Below are 24,418 nucleotides of genomic sequence, written 5' to 3' on the forward strand. Positions count from 1 at the left end.
AAGATAAAACTTTGCCCAGACTGTACCAGGTCCAGATTTTTTATTTTTATTTTTTTGCTTGATTTGAGAGGAAACTTCAGGGCTTGAATATATGTGCAGAGCAATTACAAGTTATGTCACTGATAAATTGGTTGAGATCATCTTTTATTAAAGCTGTCCCAAAGTCTGGCCTGTTAATTCACTATTCTTGATAACGTCTTCATTTTGGGACCACTTTAAATATATATGCATGTCTCTGTTTTTTAAAGAAAGTAGAATTCTACGCTCCTTACATATTTCAAGTTTTTTTTGGACAGATCAAAAATTACAAGGGAATACAGAGTTGAAGATGGGAGAAAGTTGGAAGGGTCGACTCAGGGATTGTACCCCTGTCTTTGGTTACATGTGTTGAGGGGAAGAGTGTTACCACTCAGCCACGGTTCTGCCACAACATGTTCATGCATCTACAGTATAATTTCTGCTCTGAAACTGTCACTGTACTGGGCTCACTCTGGATTCACTATATTTGGGAATGCCACTTTTCTCTGTACTTTTTTTGACACTCGCTGGCTAATCTGTCTTCTAAAACGCCACTAGTCTGGCTAATCTGTCTTCTCTCTCGACTGTCATCACAAAACTCTGTTTTGTTCGACTGGCACAACTGTCACAGCAGTACCTATACCCTCTGTACATACAGTACCAGTCAAAAGTTTGGACACACCTACTCATTCAAGGGTTTTTACTATTTTTTACTTTGTAGAATAATAGTGAAGACATCAAAACTATGAAAGAACACATATGGAATCATGTAGTAACCAAAAAAGTGTTAAACAAATCAAAATATATTTTATATTTGAGATTCTTCAAATAGCCACCCTTTGCCTTGATGACAGATTTGCACACTCTTGGCATTCTCTCAACCAGCTTCACCTGGAATGCTTTTCCAACAGCTCCCACATATGCTGAGCACTTGTTGGCTGATTTTCCTTCACTCTGCTGTCCGACTCATCCCAAAACATCTCAATTGGGTTGAGGTCGGGGGATTTTGGAGGCCAGGTCATCTGATGCAGCACTCCATCACTTTCTTTCTTGGTCAAATAGCCCTTACACAGCCTGGAGGTGTGTTGGGTCGTTGTCCTGATGAATAAAAAATGATAGTCCCACTAAGCCCAAACCAGATGGGATGGCGTATCGCTGCAGAATGTTGTGGTAGCCATGCTGGTTAAGTGTGCCTTGAATTCTAAATAAATCACAGACAGTGTCACCAGCAAAGCATCCCCACACCATAACACCTCCTCCTCCATGCTTTACGGTGGGAACTACACATGCGGAGATCATCCGTTCACCCACACCGCGTCTCACAAAGACACAGCGGTTGCAACCAAAAATCTCCAATTTGGACTCCAGACCAAAGGACACATTTCCACCGGTCTAATGTCCATTGCTTGTGTTTCTTGGCCCAAGCAGGTCTCTTCTTCTTATTGGTGTCCTTTAGTAGTGGTTTCTTGCAGCAATTCGACATGAAGGCCTGATTCACACAGTCTCCTCTGAACAGTTGATGTTGAGATGTGTCTGTTACTTGAACTCTGTGAAGCATTTATTTAGGCTGCAATTTCTGATGCTGGTAACTCCAATGAACTTATCTTCTGCAGTAGAGGTAACTCTGGGTCTTCCATTCCTGTGGCGGTCCTCATCCTCATAGCACTTGATGGTTTTTGCGACTGCAGTTGAAAAAACTTTCAATGTTCTTGAAATGTTCCGTATTGACTGACCTTCATGTCTTAAAGTAATGATGGAATGTCATTTCTCTTTGCATATTTGAGCTGTTCTTGCCATAATATGGACTTGGTATTTTACCAAATAGGGCTATCTTCTGTATACCCCCCTACCTTGTCACAATACAACTGATTGGCTCAAACGCATTAAGAAGGAAAGAAATTCCACAAATTAACTTTTAAGAAGGCACACCTGTTAATTGAAATGCATTCCAGGTGACTACCTCATGAAGCTGGTTGAGAGAATGCCAAGAGTGTGCAAAGCTGTCATTAAGGCAAATGGTGGCTATTTGAAGAATCTCAAATATAAAATATATTTTGATTTGTGTAACACTTTTTGGTTACTACATGATTCCATATGTGTTCTTTCATAGTTTTGATGTCTTCACTATTATTCTACAATGTTAAAAATAGTAAAAATAAAGAAAAACCCTTGAATGAGTAGGTGTGTCCAAACTTTTGACCGGTAGTGTATATGTGTGCTTGACTATCACCAACTGTACTATCCTCTCAGTATCCTTCCTTTGATGTCTTACACTGACCCACCTCTCACCCCCAGCTGGCACCATCTCTGGCGAGGAGGTTCCCATCGTGTCCAAGACCAATATCCAGGAACACAGAGACAGCTTCTCCTGTGAGAAGTTCAACTTCCGGGTCAACTCCAACATCACCTTCTATGTCTATGTCAGCAACTTCTCCTGGCCAATCAAGATCCAGGTAAGGTTCTGTCAGTAGTGATCTCACAAACCACAACTACGTTGCATCCCCACCAAGTGAGATATATTCAATTAAGTATAATTTTTTTTTTTTTTAATTACAAACTTGAATGGATTGTCAGAGGGTAACTGTTTCCAATGGGGTAATAGCCCTATGTCTTGAATGGGAATTGTTTGGAATGTAATTTCTCCGTGAACACAATTGACTCTCTCATGGGACAGGGTTCCATCGATATATTAAGTGATTGTACTTAATTAGATTAAAACTGTAAAATGTGAACAACTGAAGGCCTTGCTGACTGCAGACAGCAGGACCCTCATTACCCCTCTGTTCCTATAGCAGTGGTTAAGCAACAAAGAGTACACACTACCATTATACTGAGTTTGTATTATTCATTGTTGTTTGCATATTGATCTTTTGGTAGAATGTTCCACTTCCTAGGAAGACAATTACAGTGCCTTCAGAAAGTATTCACACCCCTTGACTTTTTCCACACTTTGTTGTGTTACAGCCTGAATATAACATTTATTAAATAGAGATTTTGTGTCACAATAAAAATAAATAAAAAAAATACAAAATGAAAAGCTTAAATGTCTTGAGTCAATAAGTATTCAACCCCTTTGTTATGGCAAGCCTAAATAAATGCAGGAGTAAAAATGTGCTTAACAAATCACATAAATTGCATGGACTTTTAACATGATTTTTGAACGACTGCCTCATTTTTGTAGTTCACACATACAATTATCTGTAAGGTCCCTCAGTCAAGCAGTGAATTTCAAACACAGATTCACACACAAAGACTAGGGAGGTTTTCCAATGCCTTGCAAAGAAGGGCACCTATTGATAGATGGGTAAAAAAAAACTGACATTGAATATCCCTTTGAGCAAGATGAAGTTATTAATTCAAATCAAATCAAATGTTATTTGTTACATGCGCCAAATACAACAGGTGTAGAGCTTACCGTGAAATGCTTACTTACAGTGGCTTGCGAAAGTATTCACCCTCCTTAGCATTTTTCCTATTTTGTTGCCTTACAAGCTGGAATTAAAATGGATTTTGGGGGGGGTTGTATCATTTGATTTACACAACATGCCTACCACTTTGAAGATTCACCCCCCCCCAAAAAAAAATTACAGCTGCAAGTCTCTTGGGGTATGTCTTTATAAACGTGGCACATCTAGCCACTGGGATTTTTCCCCCATTCTTCAAGGCAAAACTGCTCCAGCGCCTTCAAGTTGGATGGGTTCCGCTGGTGTACAGCAATCTTTAAGTCATACCACAGATTCTCAATTGGATTGAGGTCTGGGCTTTGACTAGGCCATTCCAAGACATTTAAATGTTTCCCTTTAAACCACTCAAGTGTTGCTTTAGCAGTATGCTTAGGGTCATTGTCCTGCTGGAAAGTGAACCTCCGTCCCAGTCTCAAATCTCTGGAAGACTGAAACAGGTTTCCCTCAAGAATTTCCCTGTATTTAGTGACATCCATCATTCCTTCAATTCTGACCAGTTTCCCAGTCACTGCCGATGGAAAAACATCCCCACAGCATGATGCTGCCACCACCATGCTTCACTGTGGGGATGGTGTTCTCGGGGTGATGAGAGGTGTTGGGTTTACGCCAGACATAGCGTTTTCCTTGATGGCCAAAAAGCTCAATTTTAGTCTCATCTGACCAGAGTACCTTCTTCCATATGTTTGGGGAGTCTCCCACATGGCTTATTTTTTTCTTTAAGCAATGGCTTTTTTCTGGCCACTCTCCCGTAAAGCCCAGCTCTGTGGAGTGTACGGCTCAAAGTGGTCCTATGGACAGATATTCCAATCTCCGCTGTGGAGCTTTGCATCTCCTTCAGGGTTATCTTTGGTCTCTTTGTTGCCTCTCTGATTAATGCCCTCCTTGCCTGGTCCGTGAGTTTTGGTGGGCGGCCCTCTCTTGGCAGGTTTGTTGTGGGCCATATTCTTTCAATTTTTTAATAATAGATGGTGGGATGTTCAAAGTTTCTGATATTTTTTTATAACCCAAACCTGATCTGTACTTCTCCACAACTTTGTCCCTGACCTGTTTGGAGAGCTCCTTGGTCTTCATGGTGCCGCTTGCTTCGTGGTTCCCCTTGCTTAGTGATGTTGCAGACTCTGGGGCCTTTCAGAACAGGTGTATATATACTGAGATCATGTGACAGATCATGGAACACTTAGATTGCACACAGGTGGACTGTATTTAACTAATTATGTGACTTCTGAAGGTAATTGGTTGTAACAGATCTTATTTAGGGGCTTCATAACAAAGGGTGTGAATACATATGCACGCACCACTTTTCTGTTATTTATTTTTTTGCATTTTTGGAAACAAGTTATTATTTTCATTTCACTTCACCAATTTGGACTATTTTGTGTATATCTATTACATGAAATCCAAATAAAAATCAATTTACTCCCGAGTGGCGCAGTGGTCTAAGGCTCTGTCGTAGCCGGCCACGACCTGGAGACCCATGGGGCGGCGCACAATTGGCCCAGCGTCGTCCAGGGTAGGGGAGGGAATGGCCGGCAGGGATGTAGCTCAGTTGGTAGAGCATGGCGTTTGCAAGCCAGGGTTGTGGGTTCGATTCCCACGGGGGGCCAGTATGAAAAAAAGTAATGTATGCACTCACTAACTGTAAGTCGCTCTGGATAAGAGCATCTGCTAAATGACTAAAATTAAAAATTTAAATTTAAAATACAGGTTGTAATGCAACAAAATAGGAAAATTGCAAGGGGGATGAATACTTTTGCAAGGCACTGTACAAGCCGTTAACCAACAATGCAGTTTTAAGAAGATTGAGTTAACAAAATATTTACAAAATACAGTAAAATACATTTAAAAAATAAAATAAAAAACAATTATGAGGCTATATACAGGGGGTACTGGTACTGAGTCAATGTGCTGGGGTACAGGTTAGTCTAGGTAATATGTACATGTAGGTAGGGGTAAATTGACTATGCATATATAATAAACAACGAGTAGCAGCAGTGTAATAACAAAGGGGGGAGGGGGGGGTCAGTCAATGTAAATAGTCCAGGTGGAGTTTTTTAAGAAAAAAAGAAACAGAAAATAGCTAAGCACAGGCAAAATCGTAGAGGAAAACCTGGTCAGTCTGCTTTCCAACTGACACTGGGAGACAAATTCACCTTTCAGCAGGACAACAACCTAAATCACAAGCCCAAATATACACTGAATGTTCCTGAGTGTCCTAGTTACAGTTTTTACTTAAATCAGCTTGAAAATAAATGGCAAGACTTTAAAATGGCTGTCTAGCAGTGATCAACAACCAACTTGACAGAGCTTGAATATTTATTTTAATAATAATGTGTGAATATTGTACAATTCAGGTGTGCAAAGCACTTAGAGACTTACTTAGAAAGACTCACAGCTGTAATTGCTGCCGAAGGTGATTCTAGCATGTATTTACTCGGGTGTGAATACTTATGTAAATGAGATATTTCTGTATTTCATTTTCAATAAATTATCAGAAATTTCAGAAAACATATTTTCATTTGTCATTATGGGGTATTGTCATTATGGGGTATTGTGTGTAGGTGGGTGAGAAATATGTTTAGTTTAGAAATATGTTTAGAATAAGTCAAGGGTAATGAATACTTTCAGACCCTTTGCTATGAGACTCGAAAAAATTGAGCTCAGGTGCATCCTGTTTCCATTGATCATCCTTGTGCTCTTTCTATAACTTGATTGGAGTCCACCTATGGTAAATTCAATTGATTGGACATTATTTGGAAAGGCACACACCTGTCTATATAAGGTCCCACAGTTGACAGTGCATGTCAGAGCAAAAACCAAGCCATGAGGTCGAAGGAAGTGGCCAGACGGAAGACACTCCTCAGTAAAAGGAACATGACAGCCCGCTTGGAGTTTGCCAAAAGGCACCTAATGGACAAGATTCTCTGGTCTGATGAAACCAAGATTGAACTCTTTGGCCTGAATGCCAAGCGTCACGTCTAGAGGAAACCTGGCACCACCCCTACGGTGAAGCATGGTGGTGGCATCATCATGCTGTGGGGATGTTTTTCAGCAGCAGGGACTGGGAGACTAGTCAGGATCGAGGGAAAGATGAACTGAGCAAAGTACAGAGAGATCCTTGATGAAAACCTGCTCCAGAGCGCTCAGGACCTCAGACTGGGGCGAAGGTTAACCTTCCAACAGGACAACGACCCTAAGCAAACAGCCAAGACAACGCAGGAATGGCTTCGGGACAAGTCTCAATGTCCCTGAGTGGCCCAGCCAGAGCCCGGACTTGAACCCGATCTAACATCTCTGGAGAGACCTGGAAATAGCTGTGAAGTGACGCTCCCCAGCCAACCTGATGGTGCTTGAGAGAATGGGAGAAACTCCCCAAATACAGATGTGCCAAGCTTGTAGCGTCATATCCAAGAAGACTTGAGGCTGTAATCGCTACCAAAGGTGCTTCAACAAAGTACTGAGTAAAGGGTCTGATTACTTTTTTATTTTTAATACATTTGCAAACATTTCTAAAAACCTGTTTTTGCTTTCTCATTATGGGGTATTGTGTGTAGATGTATTGTTTTTATAATTTTTTATTAAATTTAGAATAAGGCTGTAACGTAACAACATGTGGAAAAAGTCAAGGGGTCTTTATAGTTTCCGAATGCACTGTATGTACACAGTGAATAATTACCCCCTCCAAAAATATAATTCATTGTTTTCTGTGGGTTTTATACTTCCTGCAATGGATTTGATCGCTTCATAGGAATGTTCAGAAACAATATCTGATTTTAACAATATCTGTCTCTACAGAACATATAAATATGTTAAATGGCTCTAGAAATCTCGGTGTGTGTCTTTAAGGCGTAAAGCCTTGATCGAACGACATTGAGCATAAATTATAATGAAACGTGTTTGGCAAAAATATTATCTTTAATGATCCGTGAGTTTTGCGGTGTCACCATCAATTATTTAGGATTGCCTTAAATCTCAGACAGCTGTACAAAATATTCATGGTTTAATCTTATGAACCATAAAATTGAAGTAGACTTTGGCGGTGATATTTTAAGATGACTGTCACACCCAATGTTGTGATAAAACGGACTGAAATCTGATTGAATGGACTGACTTCAAACAGCGTGCCTAGTTAATTGACACTGAGATCCACTCTAATAGTCCTGAGCCAAAAAAAGAAAGAAATATGGCGATATAGGATATGCTAGACGTGTTGCAATGAAATATCTCAGAGGAGTAGAGCTACACATCTTCTGGGACAGTTGCACACTCCGAAGCTCACGCAGTATTTTAGATTCCTTTCCCAGTCCACACTGCTGTTCTTATTTTCATGTTTAAGCTTTCGGGGAGAGAGCAAGACTTCAGCAGCTAGGACTGGCACAGTTACCGTACAACTGTGTAACAGACAGTTATGGATGAATACAGTCTTGAAAATAAATAACCATCATAACCGTTTTGCTATTCGAACAGTTATTACGGAGACCGCGGTCATTTGGCTGGCCAATTACCGTTATTCAAAATTCTAGGACCATCACAGCCCTAGCATCAGCTGGCCTTAGATGCAGCAATCAAACAGACAATCAAACAGATGTACATTAGAGGAGAACCTCCAATATCAAATACAGGCAAGTTGAAGGTGCTCTGGTAGGATTCTAATATGAATGCAGTTGATTGCAGAGTTTCCTGCGGCTTGTGTTTAGGTCATCTGTCCATCGATCGGGGCTCCTGTGTATTTCCCATTAATGCTGTTTTAGCAGAGCGCTATGTAGATGAGATGGTACCATGAGATGTTAATTATCATGATGAGCCCTATCCCACAGACATGTATATAGAGCCATCTCAGTCTGAACACTGTCGTCAGTAACACGAGACCCGGCCGCTCTCTTGACCTCGGTGGCTTCCGATACAGACACGGTAATGATGAGGAATTGCCCAGAGGATTCCTAATGGCCAGTCTCAATGATGAATTATACCTTGTTTTGCTCTAAAGTTTGGTTTAGGATGTAATGTGTATACGATTTTTATAAAATATAGTGATGTCTCACTCTCAGTGAAGGTCACCATCAGCATCTGTCCTTTCAGTTGACTGAGTGACTCATATGCGTTGAGAAGAAACTCTTTGGATTTTAAATCCAAAATGAGATGCAGTATTTCCAGGTCTCTGTAGCTATTGTTATGTAAAGACTCTTTCAGACCAGTCATATTGTAAGCTTTATTCTGGGATGTGAAGGCCAGGTCAGGCTAGCTGTGTCCACTTCAGAGTGTGTCAGATGGAGGCAGAGATAGGCTGGTGAGATGTGTTGCTCTGCGGCCTTGGCTTTCTGATGATGACAAGAGAGCGATTACTATCACCACCAGGGCTGTGATCAGTATACATCATCCCTGTCCTCTCCTCCGCGCTCTCTTTCACATCCATTCTGAAAGGCTTTTACTTGTTCTCTCAATCTTTTTTTTTCTCGTTCACTCTCTCTTACACGGATACACACAGAATAACATACTCTCTGAATTGAATTAACCCCTTTGAATTTCTAGTTGTTTCCTGGACAAATATAGGGGCACATCAGTCGATTTGAAAATCGTCTACAGTTTCGAAATCTGGTCTGTGAGGCGTAGGGCTGTGGCGGTCATGAACTTCTGTCAGCCGGTAACTGTCATGCAAATAACTGCAGGTCTCACGGTAATTGACTGTTAATTAACATTAACACGTTTAGCATCTCCTGGCTTCCACGTATAGCCTAAAAGCCACTGATGCGGATCTTTGGAACATCTACTTTCTAAAATGTCTAATAAATCCATTTAATATAGCCTACACCAACACAATAGATCCATGATTAGTCGATTTCAGAAGAACAGAACAGCAGATTCTGAGTCATCCTTATGTTAGGTCCTGATCTGGCTATGCCAGATGGCTGTGGGCTACACTAGTTCATTTAGTAGACAAGATTATAATTTCTGTGGCATTATTTTTATATTATTTAATAGTAAGAAGAATATAATTGAACATAGCTGAATGAAATAGAAAGGATATTTTCCCCAAATGATTTCTGAGGGAGTGCGCACATGCAGCTATTCTGTGTTGAGTGGTTAAAAAAGTGATAATTTGAAACAGGTCCTCCTAAATGCTTAATTTAGAGTTATTTATGCAACTTAAGTGATACAAACCTTAGGCTATATGTTTTGATTTCTAATACGTTCTAAGGCTACATGATGCGACTAATGATGATTTGAAAAAAGTTGCATGAAAAGCCTGCGCTCTGCTCTGTTTCTTACGCAGGCTGTACACACTTCATCAGTCTCTCATTCACAATTTGACAAGCACTTGATAATATTCTCACCTATCAGACAATTCTCAATTTAATCTGGTCTTTACATACAGTGCCTTCAGAAAGTATTCACAACCCTTGACATTTTCCACATTTTGTTGTGTTATAGCCTGAATTTAAAATGGATTAAATTGTGTCACTGGCCTACACACAATTCTCCATAATACCCCATAATGTCAAAATGGAATTATGTTTTTTGAAATGTTTACAAATTAATAAAAAATGAAAATCTGAAATGTCTTGTCAATAAGTATACAACCCCTTTGTTATGGCAAGCCTAAATAAGTTCAGGAGTAAAAATGATCTAACAAGTCACATAATAAGTTGCATGGACTCGCTCTGTGTGCAATAATAGTGTTTAACATGATTCTTGAATGACTACCTCATCTCTGTACCCCACACAAACAATTATCTGTAAGGTCCCTCAGTCAAGCAGTGCATTTCAAACACAGATTCAACCACAAAGACCAGAGAGGTTTTCCAAAATTGCGCAACTAAAACATCCTCGGCAAAGACATCAAAATTAATTACAGATTTTTTGAATTATGTTAGATTCATTCTGGTTATTTTGAGGAAGTGAAATAGGTTTCCGCGTCTACAGTGTCTCATGTGAGACAAACATCATTAACCAAACGTGGAATCGGTCAGGAAACACACCTCCAAGACTGAAATCTCACTTTTCTAATGAGCAACAGAAAAACACACGTGCCAATAGGCGTTTTCAGTGGCTCTTTAAACCTTCCCCCACATACAATGTGTGTCTTAGACATATCTATATCTCTAGAAGCCATTCGAAATGTCTTTGCTTCTCTGTCCTCCAAAGATTTCTACATGTATTGTTATGGTAGTCTGCATGTTTTGTTTGTTTGTTTTTGGTCATTTAGCAGACGCTCTTATCCAGAGCGACTTACAGGAGCAATTAGGGTTAAGTGCCTTGCTCAAGGGCACATCGACAGATATTTCACCTAGTCGGCTCGGGGATTAGAACCAGCGACCTTTCGGTTACTGGCACAACGCTCTTACCCACTAAGCTACCTGCCGCCCTATGTATGTAAACAAGCCCACTGACGCCCTCCTCTTATGGGAGGACCTAGGTTGACCGTAACCATTTCAGTTCTCGCTAACAGTGCCAGTGTAGCCACGTGCTTTGGTACCTGACGTGATGTTATTCACTGTGGCAGTGAGACTCGGTGTAAAGATGGTCCTCCTCCTTCCCCCCCCTGTCTTGGTCAGATTTTTGGGGAAACCACCATCCCAGATGAACCTCTGAGCTGTCCAACGCTCTGCCTGACTGACTGAGCGCTCTCACTGTCAGACTCTAATGGACCGTCTCAGTGGTGACAATGACCCAGGGGCTTGTCACACACTCCCCACTAAGCGATGGCTCGCCGTCTCTCTCACACACACATACTTATTCCGTTACACTTCACAGAACGTAATCAGATCTGAAAGGAAACAACCTCCTAATTAAACACAAGGAATATGAAGTCCCTAAATGTGACAGATGTCTGTGTGGTGCTGTCACTTTCTCTCCACGCACATCTAGAGGAAGAGGGACAGCTGGAATATTTGTGGGCGTGTGCTATACTTGTTGTCTTTATACTTGGTGTATATTGACATGTTTCAGTTTTTTTGTTACTTCTATATACGTGTTTCTAAATATGCATGTTTTTCACATTTCCTGTTTGCATGCCGTGCTCTAGTCCTCCTCCACCTCCTCACAAATGACAATTAATTCCAATTAGCATGCCGTCATGAGGACAAATCACTGTGGTTTCCATGGGATACATTAGCGCACCATTTCTGTGATGTATCGCCGACCTGTAGCGGGAAGTATTTCTGTCCCATCGCTCTTAGGGGGTAAAAGACTACACCGGATTGATGATGGACGCCCAGTCCCACATCCCCCCCCCCCTCCTCCCCTCCCCCCTCGTCTGCTCCCCCCCCGTTAGTGTGAGTGTGCCCCCTGTAGCTGAATGACATCACCCCTGCTCTGAGGGCTGGTTGGAGGGCAGAGTGAGCGCTGCTGATTGTTTGTCCTCGTAGAACAGATTTTGATTGAATCTGTCACGGTGACCTCGCACCTTTTTCCCCACATTTTTTTTCTACCATGACGTCACACTTTACCGAATGTTTTCCGTTTTTTTTAACAATCTGTCTGCTTTGTAGACCCAGGCGATGGTAACTCTTTGTCGCACATTTTATTGGGACATAGCACCCTCCCTCCTTCTTTCTCTGTTTATTCCTCTCTCTCTCTCTCTCTGTCTCTCTCTCTCTCTCTCTCTCTCTCTCTCTCTCTCTCTCTCTCTCTCTCTCTCTCTCTCTCTCTCTCTCTCTCTCTCTCTCTCTCTCTCTCTCTCTCTCTCTCTCTCTCTCTCTCTCTATCTCTATCTCTCTGATTGCCTGTCCTACAGATTCATGTCATCTGTCTTCTATCATTTGAACCGTGTACTGTACCTGCTACCTTCCTGCATTTACTGCTGTGTATTTTCTGTTTTAACCTTTTTGACAGAAGAAGAGTTCCCTTTTATTTACCAATTATTAGTTCTCAGCAGAACTACTCTAATCTTATACATGGTTCGTTTGGTGTGAGTGAAGATATACCTGTCAGGATGAACTCGGTATACTCAGCAAACTGATGCCACAAACTTCTCATGTACATCACATTTCCTCGATCCTACCCCATGCACTTCCAGAGTGTATCCAGTGTGTCTGTTTAATGATGGCTGTGAGTGTGAAGTCCTGCCCCTATCCATCACCTACCCAGCCAGCCTGCCACCACACAGAAACAAAAGCTGTATGAATCCTGCCTTCTCATCAATTCTCCTCTTCCCACTGACTCCTGCATGGCCAAACCTAATTCGTCTGATTTAAATGGGTTTCAGTGAGGCGGCCATGTTGTTTCCCCGACTCTGGGCACACGATTGGTCCGTGATTAGATTTTCTCCCAACACAGAGTCACTTATTTACTCTTTCAGCGGACATCATTAAATAGAATGCCTTTCATAATGTAATTGCTGACAGGCACTGTGCGGTGTACCTTAGTAGCCGCTCACCTCCCGACGATGGTAGTAACAAAGTGCCCTTTATTGGATAAAAGGGAAATTGAAACGGCACATACAACATAGCAGCATCTGTATCTGATGATAGAGATCCTCTTTCCTATGGATGTAAGAGGAGAGGTTCAGTGCTGCCTGTTTAAAGATATGGGAAATGGAGATAATAATATCATGGCAGCTGATTGGGGGTTCAAGTGACTCATGGTCATTGATATAAATGCAGAGGAATTATAATGATGATGTTGCAACAGGCACTTAAATCTTAACAATATGTTGTTTTTCATTTATTTTCTAAAATAAAACCAAACCTTAAGCCTGGCATGTAAGATTGGTGAAATTGATCAGTTGACAGATGTCTCTGGGAAACTATTTACATTCAAACACTGTTCACTTTAGCAGGAGAAATGTCTAACTGTAAAATGAACAGACACACTAACAAATCAATTGTAAAGGACAGTCAACCATAGGCCCCCCAAAAAATGTATTCCACTCAATAATTCCAATATATATATATATCTCTTCACCGCACTCAATATAAACAGTTGTAACCACCGCACTCAATATAAACAGTTGTATCCCTACATTGGTTTGGAGCTTATGACCAAAGCTGCTGCTAACTATTTTGTCCTTGGAGAGTGTTTTTGGGGGACCATGCAGGGGGGAACTGCTGGGTAGCACACTTCCTGGTACACAGGAACAATTTGGGTCTGTTTTCAACCCGCCCCCCTGCAGTCATGTCCGTTCCCAGGGTCAGGAACATGTACAAACCTCTGGTGATTGCTGTTAGCGTGCGACAGGCTTTATCAAATTAAATCAAATTGTATTTGTCACATGCGCCGAATACAACAGGTGTAGACCTTACAGTGAAATGCTTACTTACAAGCCCTTAACCAACAATGCAGTTTTAAGAAAAATAATTGTAGATGACAAAAAAATAAAAATAACAAATAATGAAAGAGCAGCAGTAAAATAACAGTAGCGAGGCTATATACAGGGGGTACCGGTACAGAGTCGATGTGCGGGGGCACAGGTTAGTCGAGGTGATTGAGGTAATAGGTTTATTGAATATCAATGATGCTGCCATTACATTGGGAGAAGAGTGAGAAGCAGTCTAGTTCGAAAAATAATAATTTATTTACGTGTCACTTCACAATGATACAACAATAGAAAATACAGATTTTTGTATTTATTTTTTACTTGTGGAGCACTTAAATTTAGTTTTGAGACACACTAAAAACAATCAAAGACAAACATGGTACAGGCGTCATCAATAATGCATGACATCATCTATACACATGTATGCATAAACCAAAATCTGAGTACAGTAGATAAAAGGGCAATTATAATGAAACGTCTCCGTTGGAGGATAAGGTGGCCGGCTTTGGCATTATTCTTACCTGATAAAATGTCACGTAATTTATTATTTTCATGAAGACCGTTCATTTTCATTTGGTCTGGACAGCTGTCAAAAAATGTCATCCCTCATATCATTGTATAACCCACAGTAAAGCAAGGCATGAGCATCAGTTTCAATGTGTCAATGTTTAATTGTTACAAAAAGAACATACACGTTTATCTAGGGAAGTGTTTGTGTATCGACCAGTCTTAATAGCGAGAGGGGCCACTCCACATCTACTTTTTGCAAAAGATATTGCTTGGATAAAACAGTAAGTACAGGGGGTTCTGTCCCAATGGGTGCGCAGTTTGTTACTTTCAGATATGTTTATCAGTTGGTACCACTTTAGTTCATTGCTCTCTAAAAGTGCTCATTCAAAAACATTACGGTCATTTATAGAATACAGTCTTTGTATCAGTGAGCTGAGTCATATGGATGGAGTTATGGTACTGTATATAAAACATTTCTTTGCAGTTGCAACATCACAAGCCCATAGAAATACACGTTTACATAGACGTTCATTTGACATGCTGCAAAATCTCAGCCAGTTTTTTTTAAATTATCAATAGCCACTGGTGATGCCATAGAGTTTTCCAGCCCATATCACCCTGAATAGCAGCATTTGGCATGTATTTACCCACACAAAGGTCAAATCTGCAGGCACGGTTAAAAACAGCATTAACACCACTATCTGTTAAATGGCATATTATTATTATTATTATTATTATAATTTCTGTGCCTCCATAATACTGCAGCATAAATAATAATAGATAGCACCAATTAATCAAAGTTTAGTGAAACATTTTAAAAGGTAGGCCACTAATGGCTTTACACTTTGCAACAATGGCACCAAGGGCACGATTCGCATGGTTAGCTATATACTTAACAGACACATTGTAATCAAAAAGTTAATTAATAATCATCCCCAAATACTTGGACTCCCTGACATCTAATGTGGCAGGACCACAGGAGAAAATATAATGGGTTCTAGGCACTGCTGAGTTCCTATAGTATACTACCTTCGTTTAGTCTACATGTTATTCAGTTTCCATTGTTCACCCCAGTAAAAACAATATTGAAAATGTATTGAAGCTCATCTTCAGTTTCAGAGATCAATACAATGTCAACTGCATATAAGATAACAGACCCTCATTTATTGTTAACAGACACCTTTTTCTAGATTGCCAGAATCAGATAATGAACAGAATAGGTGATAAAATGCAACCCTGTTTCAAACCAATGTCAACCAGGAACCAATCAGTTTGGCAGCCATTGACTCGAACACAACATTTTATATTATCATACATGGAGATAAGGCATTTCAGGATGTTAACATTTAGACCAATTGGCTCCAGATTGTCCCATAACATGTATGACAGATAGAAAAACTCAGTATAATACAAGTGGTCAAATAGGATGTCTCTCTATACGACTTCATGACTTTATTCAATATTTAGATACAAAATAACATAAAGATTAAGATCACTTTATTGGTCAGTTGCACACAGCCCAGCAAACTGGGGATGTCCTGAGGACATTCGGCGACATTAGGTCCCTTGAGGGTTTCGACGCAACGTTATCCCACTGACCTTCTGAGAACATTCTAAGAATGTCACGTGATGGTCCAAAGGGAATGTTCTCTGGGGGACATTTGTCTAGTTCCCTGTACGTTCCCAGGATGTCACTGAGGACCATGTCAGGACCTTTTTAGGACGTTCTCAGGACTTTTATTTGACTAGTCCTTACTAGTCACATCGCACGATGGTCCCATAGGGAACGTTCTCTGGGGGACCTTTTATAGTTATCTGTTTGTCCCAGGGACATTTTTAGGACATTTTCGGGACGTTGTGTCATGGTCCCCTATAGGTCCCCTGAACATTCTTCTGGAGGTTTTGTTTAGTTCCCAGTTTGTCCCAGGAACGTCCCATAGGACATTTGTAGGAAGTTCTTTTGACGTTGTGTCATGATCCCCTGGAGGTTTTGTCTAGTTCCCAGTTTGTCCCGTACACTTCCTTGAGGATGTTGTCAGGACATTCTTGGGACGTTGTGTCATGGTCCCCTGGAGGTTTTGTCTAGTTCCTGGCTTGTCCCGGGGACGTCCCTGAGGACATTTTTAGGAAGCTATTGGGACGTTGTGTCATGGTCCCGTGGAGGTTTTGTCAAATTCCCGGTTTGTCCTGGGGACGTCCCCGAGGAAATTTTTGGACTTTCTTGGGATGTTTAAAAGTTCATATTCTGTTAACTCATACCCAAATAATGTTGTTGACTCGTGCTATACCCATATTGGTGGCCAAAGCACACATTGGAGAATAAACACTTAAAACCCCCACCTCAAACAAACCGTTTAAAAAATGCTTGCTATTTCCTCATAGAGTATTATGTCATACTGCTGAGGAGGATGAGCTAGCCAATCAGCGGTCTACTCACATGAATATTTTTTATGACCAGTATACGCCCACACCATTACAACACAGAAAAGCTGCTTTTTAACATACTTAATTACATTTTTTTTGGAAGGAAAACTATTTAACTCATTATAGGTAATATTTCATAGAAATCTGGAAACACTTGACAGTTACTTTAATGTGGGCCTCTGGGCCTTGGAGTCTTATCATTGACTTCAGAGGTTTGTGACTGTCTCTTCCCTTCTCTCTCTTGGTTTGGTCACTCGTAGCAACTCAAAGAGGTTTACTATTCAGCTTTAGAGGGCACTGTCACTCATTACATTCTTAACCTGATCTCCAAACAATTAGATTCTAGTAGAGAGGGAGTGGAGCTGGAACAGAGGCCATCATCTTATGTGATCTGTTGACAGTCCTCTATTTATTATTAATACAGTTGGCCTGCAATTTATAATATCCATGTTCCTTTTCAGTTATGGCAGGCTAGAAGAATCCACCTTTCAACGGAACGTAATTAACATATTGCAAATGTACATATTTAAACTGATCTACCATACAAATGGGCCTTCTCCACTCTGTAAAAAACCTGCTGAAAGGGGTCAGAGTCTAGCAAGTTCACTTCACTTCCTTTTCCTCAAAGCACTTCTAATGGAACAGAGTAAAAGGCAAGTGGTTTTGTAAAATTCCACAGGTGAGTGCTGAGATAAAACAAAAAATGACGGAGAATGATCCTCTTTTACGATGAAGGGATTTTGTCCATGAAAGCAGCTTATGTCAGGAGGAGTGATATGGCCGATTTGCTCGAGTGCCAGCGCCAACGAGACCTGGCGATGACGTTACCACTGTACGTCTCCTGCAGAACAGGGCCGGGCCAGCACTGCTTATTGATTGTTGTTGCTTTCCCAACTGCGGCTGTCGTAAGTTTAAAGGCCATCCTCGCCAGCGTGCGTCAGCCGCGATGTGTTGAGGGGTTGTGTGTGTGTGTGTGTGTGTGTATGGGGGGCTGGGGGTGGGTATACTTGAGGGCACAGTGCATTGACGGCAGACCAAGGCTATAATCTGATATTACTCTTAATAGCGTGTCCCTCTGGACAAAAATCACCCTTTCGCAATGTTTTTCATTGGGAGGCAATTTCACTAGAAACTTACATGCCAGTAAATCATGTAAACCCTTCCTCCCCTGCCAATGTACCCTCAGAGGTATTCTTCAGACATTGAGTTTTTGACCAGTAAAGTGCATGCATTGTTATGTCTTGACTCACCTTTAATGTATAGGAACTAGAATTACCTACCAGAAACAAAGTCCCTCCGTCGAACAGCACACATTTCCCCTCTGTTCAAAGTGAGGAGGACATTAAAAATGAACAAACTCATGGCCCTTCTATTAGTTTGATTTCTGCTCTGAGCTTGGTGAAAATAATGGAAAATCAATTATGCCTGCAAAATAATCAAATCTCTGTGAACGACTTCAGCATGGGCACGAACCCTTCTGAGGAGTTGTAGCTGAAGGCAGTGGCTTTGAATTCACAGCAGGCTCCGCGTGGCCCAACACTGAACAGGTGTAGTCATGGGGAGAAGGGGTTAACAGAGTTGATCATTTGGACTGATGCCAAGTCAAGAAAGCACTGAGGCTGGTGCTGTATACAGTAAATGACAGGTGTTTTCGAGATACTTTGTGACGGGCAGAACTTAGTTTTGCGTGTGGTGGGGGAGCAGGGGGGACTTGGTCTGTCAATCAATTAATCAATCAATCAAATGTATTTACAAAGCCCTTTTTACATCAGCAGTTATCACAAAGTGCTTATACAGAAACCGAGCCTAAAACCCCAGAGAGCAAGCAATGCACATGCTTATCCTTCTAGTTTAATCTGTGTGTTTACTGCCATTGTATGTACCAAACAGGATTTATTCCACTTAGTCCAGGGAAACTTGGTTAAGCAGGCCACTGATAAACAACATAAAACTACACATTGTGGAGAAATGTTACCTGCCAACATATCAACATGCCATTCCATGTCCCCTGGCATGAGCTAAAACATGAGAAAATCACAGTAGTTCATAGAATGGTTTAGTCTCTCACAGAACTTTGCATTTACTATTACTTTGTTAAAAAATGTGGGAGGTAAATTTAGTCATGTAACTCTCATACTAATCTTGTAATGGGAGGGAACCTATGGGGCTGCAGCTAAAGCAGTTAGTATCACAGAGAAAAAGTAGTCCCCTTATGTAACGGTTCATAGCAACCACTAGCCTTAGGTAAAGCATTACTATGATTGAGTAATGTCCTTGATTGGCCAGAGAGCCCATTCACCTGTTGTGTTCTGTCTCCTCCCAATTAGTAGCATTATTTGATAAATTATTTCAGTGCCAAAGAGAACAGAAACCCAGCAGGTGGCTATTGCAAACTTATATGTGAATCTGTTATATCTGTCTTATATGAACATTACATTTACATTTACGTCATTTAGCAGACGCTCTTATCCAGAGCGACTTACAAATTGGTGCATTCACCTTATAGCCAGTGGGATAACCACTTTACAATATGTTTTTTTTTTCTTTCTTTGGGGTGGGGTAAGGGGGGATTACTTTATCCTATCCCAGGTATTCCTTAAAGAGGTGGGGTTTCAAGTGTCTCCGGAAGGTGGTGAGTGACTCTGCTGTCCTGGCGTCGTGAGGGAGCTTGTTCCACCATTGGGGTGCCAGAGCAGCGAACAGTTTTGACTGGGCTGAGCGGGAACTGTGTTTCCGCAGAGGTAGGGGGGCCAGAAGGCCAGAGGTGGATGAACGCAATGCCCTCGTTTGGGTGTAGGGACTGACCAGAGCCTGAAGGTACGGAGGTGCCGTTCCCCTCACAGCTCCGTAGGCAAGCACCATGGTCTAGTAGCAGATGCGAGCTTCAACTGGAAGCCAGTGGAGTGTGCGGAGGAGCGGGGTGACGTGAGAGAACTTGGGAAGGTTGAACACCAGACGGGCTGCGGCATTCTGGATGAGTTGTAGGGGTTTAATGGCACAGGCAGGGAGCCCAGCCAACAGCGAGTTGCAGTAATCCAGACGGGAGATGACAAGTGCCTGGATTAGGACCTGTGCCGCTTCCTGTGTAAGGCAGGGTCGTACTCTCCGAATGTTGTAGAGCATGAACCTACAGGATCGGGTCACCGCCTTGATGTTAGCGGAGAACGACAGGGTGTTGTCCAGGGTCACGCCAAGGCTCTTCGCACTCTGGGAGGAGGACACAACGGAGTTGTCAACCGTGATGGCGATCTGTCATTGCCCTCTTCTTTAGCCCTGTGAGGGACAGCCCACACTGTCTGTGCTTATCTGTAGCCTGATTGGCTGCTTGGCATTGGAAAGGTAACACCAGCCAGGCAGTGTTGCAGCTAGAAGACCTTCCTGGCTCTGAAATGCAGGACGAGCACTGGCCCAGGGTTAGGGTCACATTAGTACACCCATGAAGTGTGTTAGTGTCATGACCAGCACTATGGATGTGGATAAATTTCCAGAAGTCATCCATCCAGCCAGTCACAATTGTAATTGTTTTTATTTAACCTATTGACATATTGAGACCTAAATATACATAATGTAGTAACCAAAAAAGTGAAACAAATCAAAATATATTTTTGAAAAGTAGCCACCCTTTGCCTTGATGACAGCTTTGCACACTCTTGTCATTCTCTTGGTATTCTCTCAACCAGCTTCATGATGAATGCTTTTCCAACAGTCTTGAAGGAGTTCCCACATATGCTGAGCACTTGTTGGCTGTTTTCCTTCACTCTGTGGTCCAACTCATCCCAAACCATCTCAATTGGGTTGAGGTTGGGTGATTGTGGAGGCCATGTCATCTGATGCAGCACTCCATCACTCTCCTTCTTGGTCAAATAGCCCTTACACAGCCTGGAGGTGTGTTTTGGGTCATTGTACTGTTGAAAAACAAATTATAGTCCCACTAAGTGCAAACCAGAAGGGATGGCGTATCGCTGCAGAATGCTTTGGTAGCCATGCTGGTTAAGTGTGCCATAAATCACAAAGCACCCCCACACCATCACATCTACTCCTCCATTCTTCACGGTGGGAACCACACATGAAGAGATCATCCGATCACCTACTCTACGTCTCACAAAGACATGGCGGTTGGAACCAAAAATCTCATTTGGACTCATCAGACCAAAGGACAGATTTCCACCGGTCTAATGTCCATTGGTCGTGTTTCTTGGCCCAAGCAAGTGTCTTCTTCTTATTGGTGTCCTTTAGTAGTAGTTTCTTTGCAGCAATTTGACCATGAAGGCTAATTCACACAGTCTCCTCTAAATAGCTGGTGTTGAGATGTGTCTGTTACTTGAACTCTGTGAAGCATTTATTTGGGCTGCAATCTGAGGTTCAGTTAACTCTAATGAACTTATCATCTGCCGCAGAGGTAACTCTGGGTCTTCCTTTCCTGTGGCGGTCCTCATGAGAGCCAGTTTCATCATAGTGCATGATGGTTTTTACGACTGCACTTGAAGAAACTTTCAAAGTTCTTGAAATGTTCTGTATTGACTGACCTTCATGTCTTAAAGTAATGATGGACTGTCGTTTCTCTTTGCTTATTTGAGCTATTCTTGCCATAATATGGACTTGGTCTTTTACCGAATAGGGCTATCTTCTGTATACCTACCCCCCTACCTTGTCACTACACAACTGATTGGCTTAAACGCATTAAGAAGGAAAGACATTCCACAAATTAACTTTTTTTTAAGAAGTCACACCTGCTAATTGAAATGCATTCCAGGTGACTACCTCATGAAGCTGGTTGAGAGAATGCCAAGATTGTGTAAGGCTGTCATCAAGGCAAAGGGTGGCTACTTTGAAGAATCTCAAATATAACATATATTTTGATTTGTTTAACACTTTTTTGGTTACTACATGATTCCATATGTGTTATTTCATAGTTTTGATGTCTTCACTATTATTCTACAATGTAGAAAATAGTAAAAACTAAAGAAAAACCCTGGAATTAGTGTGTCCAAACTTTTGACGGCCTCCATCATTCTTAAATGGAAGAAGTTTAGAACCACCAAGACTCTTCCTAGAGCTGGCCGCCCGGCCAAACTGAGCAATCGGGGGAGAAGGGCCTTGGCCAGGGAGGTGACCAAGAACCCGATGGTCACTGACAGAGCTCCAGAGTTCCTCTGTAGAGATGGGAGAACCTTCCAGAAGGAAAACCATCTCTGCAGCACTCCACCAATCAGGCCTTTATGGTAGAGTGGCCAGATGTAAACCACTCCTCAATAAAAGGCACATGACAGCCCGCTTGGAGTTTGCCAAGAGGCACGTAAAGGACTCAGACAATGAGAAACGAGATTCTATGGTCTGATGAAACCAAGATTGAACTCTTTGGCCTGAATTCCAAGCGTCACGTCTAGAGGAAACCTGGCACCATCCCTACGGTGAAGCATGGTGGTGGCAGCATCATACTGTGAGGATGTTTTTCAGCGGCATGGACTGGGAGACTAGTCAGGATCGAGGGAAAGACGAACGGAGCAAAGTACAGAGAGATCCTTAATGAAAACCTGCTCCAGAGCGCTCAGGACCTCAGACTGGGGCGAAGGTTAACCTTCCAACAGGATAACGACCCTAAGTACACAGCCAAGACAACGCAGGAGTGGCTTCGGGACAAGTCTCTGAATGTCCTTGAGTGGCCCAGCCAGAGCCCAGACTTGAACCCGATCAAACATCTCTGGAGAGACCTGAAAATAGCTGTGCAGCGACGCGCCCCATCCAACCTGACAGAGCTTGACAGGATCTGCAGAGAAGAATGAAGAGAGACTCCCCAAATACAGGTGTGCCAAGCTTGAGGCGTCATACCCAAGAAGACTCGAGGCTGTAATCGCTGCTTCAACAAAGTACTGAGTAAAGGGTCTGAATAGTTATGTAAATGTTATATTCCAGTTTTATTTTTTTTATTTTTTTGCATTGTCATTATGGGGTATTGTGTGTAGATTGATGAGGTAAAAAAAACCTATTTAATCAATTTTAGAATAAGGCTGTAACGTAACAAAATGTGGTAAAGGGAAAGGGGTCTGTGGAAAAAGTGTAGGGGTATGAATACTTTCCGAATGCACTGTATATAATGGTATCATCTGCAAATAGATGAAGTTTACCGTTTTTAACAGATTGACCAATGGTGTTTATATAAATAGTGAAGAGAGCAGGTCCCAGAATCGACCCCTGTGGTACACCTTTATGCACTTCAAGAAATTCTCTCACTAATATAATCATGGAACCGTGAACAGGAATATCAGGTCATGGAACCGTGAACAGGAATCTCAGGTCTATTGAGGACATCTTCAATAAAATATAATGTTCAACAGAATCAAAAGCTTTTGACAGGTCCACAAACAAAGCTGCAAACAAAGCAGCACATTTCATTTTAGTGTCTAAAGCATTGACAGGATCATTAACAACTAAAGTGGTTGCTGTAATAGTGCTGTGCCCAGGCCTAAACCCTGATTGGTTTACATTCAAAATAAATTTCTCAGATAAAAAGAGCAAAGTTGTATAGTTACCAAGGATTCAAGAATCTTAGCTAGACAAAGAAGACTTGAAATGGGGCAATAATTAAGATCACTACTATCCCCGTCGTTATGGAGTGGCAGCACAAGAGCTGATTTCCATTATTTTTGAATATTTCCTGATAAAAATGTTTAATAAAAAATGTGGGTTATTGAGCCAACAATGATTGGCGCTGCACACTTAAGAAGACCAGGTCCAATTGTTTGGCCCCTGTGGATTTCTTGTTGTCTATTGCTAGCAAAGCATCCAGGACTTTTCTTTCTGTAAATAGCCTAAAAGCAAATCTTTGACTATCATTTCTCTGATCATTCAGCAAGTTTCCAGCCCAATATCATTGCGAATAGGCTTAAAAGTTATTTCAAAGAGATACTCTGCTGAAATAATATGGTGATTAAATACAGGTAAGGTAGAGGTGATATGATCCTTGACTAGTCTCTCAAAGCACTTCATGATGAGGTGAGTGCTACGGGGCGATAGTCGTTTAGTTCACCATAGGGCCTGAGTCCGCAGCCAATGTCAATATGAGGAACTCTCAGAATAACCAATGATGGAATGTTATAAACTGACTTACATGTGCTTTGGTTGCTATCGTGCAACAGCCCAAGCCCTCTACGTGATTTGAAAACCGAGGCGGTATTCAAGTTTATGGAATTCACATTTGAACTAAAAGCACTGTGAACAGACCACATTGAACAGACCACAGTGGCTTCTCTTTTGATCTAACAATAGCATATCTAAGAGTGGAGTTCAAACGAATGGGTACAAGATTACAACACCCCTGGCAGTATAGACAACAGTACGACGGTAACACTTAGAAAGGATGGAAGGTATTACCTGAGCGGGGCTTGGTTTGTCTCTTTCGAATACCACCGTACCTTCTCCGCTATGCAATCCGGTTTCCGAGCTGGTCACGGGTGCACTTCAGCCACGCTCAAGGTCCTAAACGATATTATAACCGCGATTGATAATAGACAGTACTGTGCAGCCGTCTTCATCGACCTGGCCAAGGCTTTCGACTCTGTCAACCACCGCATTCTTATTGGCAGACTAAATAGCCTTGGTTTCTCAAATGACTGCCTCGCCTGGTTCACCAACTACTTCTCAGATAGAGTTCAGTGTGTCAAATCGGAGGGCCTGTTGTCTGGACCTATGGCAGTCTCTATGGGGGTGCCACAGGGTTCAATTCTTGGGCCGACACTTTTCTCCGTGTATA

The 24,418-nt window shown here is 41.8% G+C and overlaps 1 protein-coding gene across 2 annotated transcripts in view; it reads left to right on the forward strand.

The window, feature by feature from the left end:
* The window catches only part of LOC121553711 (attractin-like protein 1), a 332,670-nt gene that overhangs the window by 191,118 nt on the left and 117,134 nt on the right, over positions 1–24,418 (forward strand). For both annotated transcript variants that reach the window (XM_045213019.1, XM_041867035.2), the window contains one exon: positions 2,314–2,471. In XM_045213019.1, the coding sequence (XP_045068954.1) occupies positions 2,314–2,471 (158 nt within the window). The remainder of the gene's footprint in view (positions 1–2,313; positions 2,472–24,418) is intronic.

This window comes from Coregonus clupeaformis, unplaced genomic scaffold, assembly GCF_020615455.1.
Source record: "Coregonus clupeaformis isolate EN_2021a unplaced genomic scaffold, ASM2061545v1 scaf0072, whole genome shotgun sequence".
In the NCBI taxonomy this organism is placed as follows: Eukaryota; Metazoa; Chordata; class Actinopteri; order Salmoniformes; family Salmonidae; genus Coregonus; species Coregonus clupeaformis.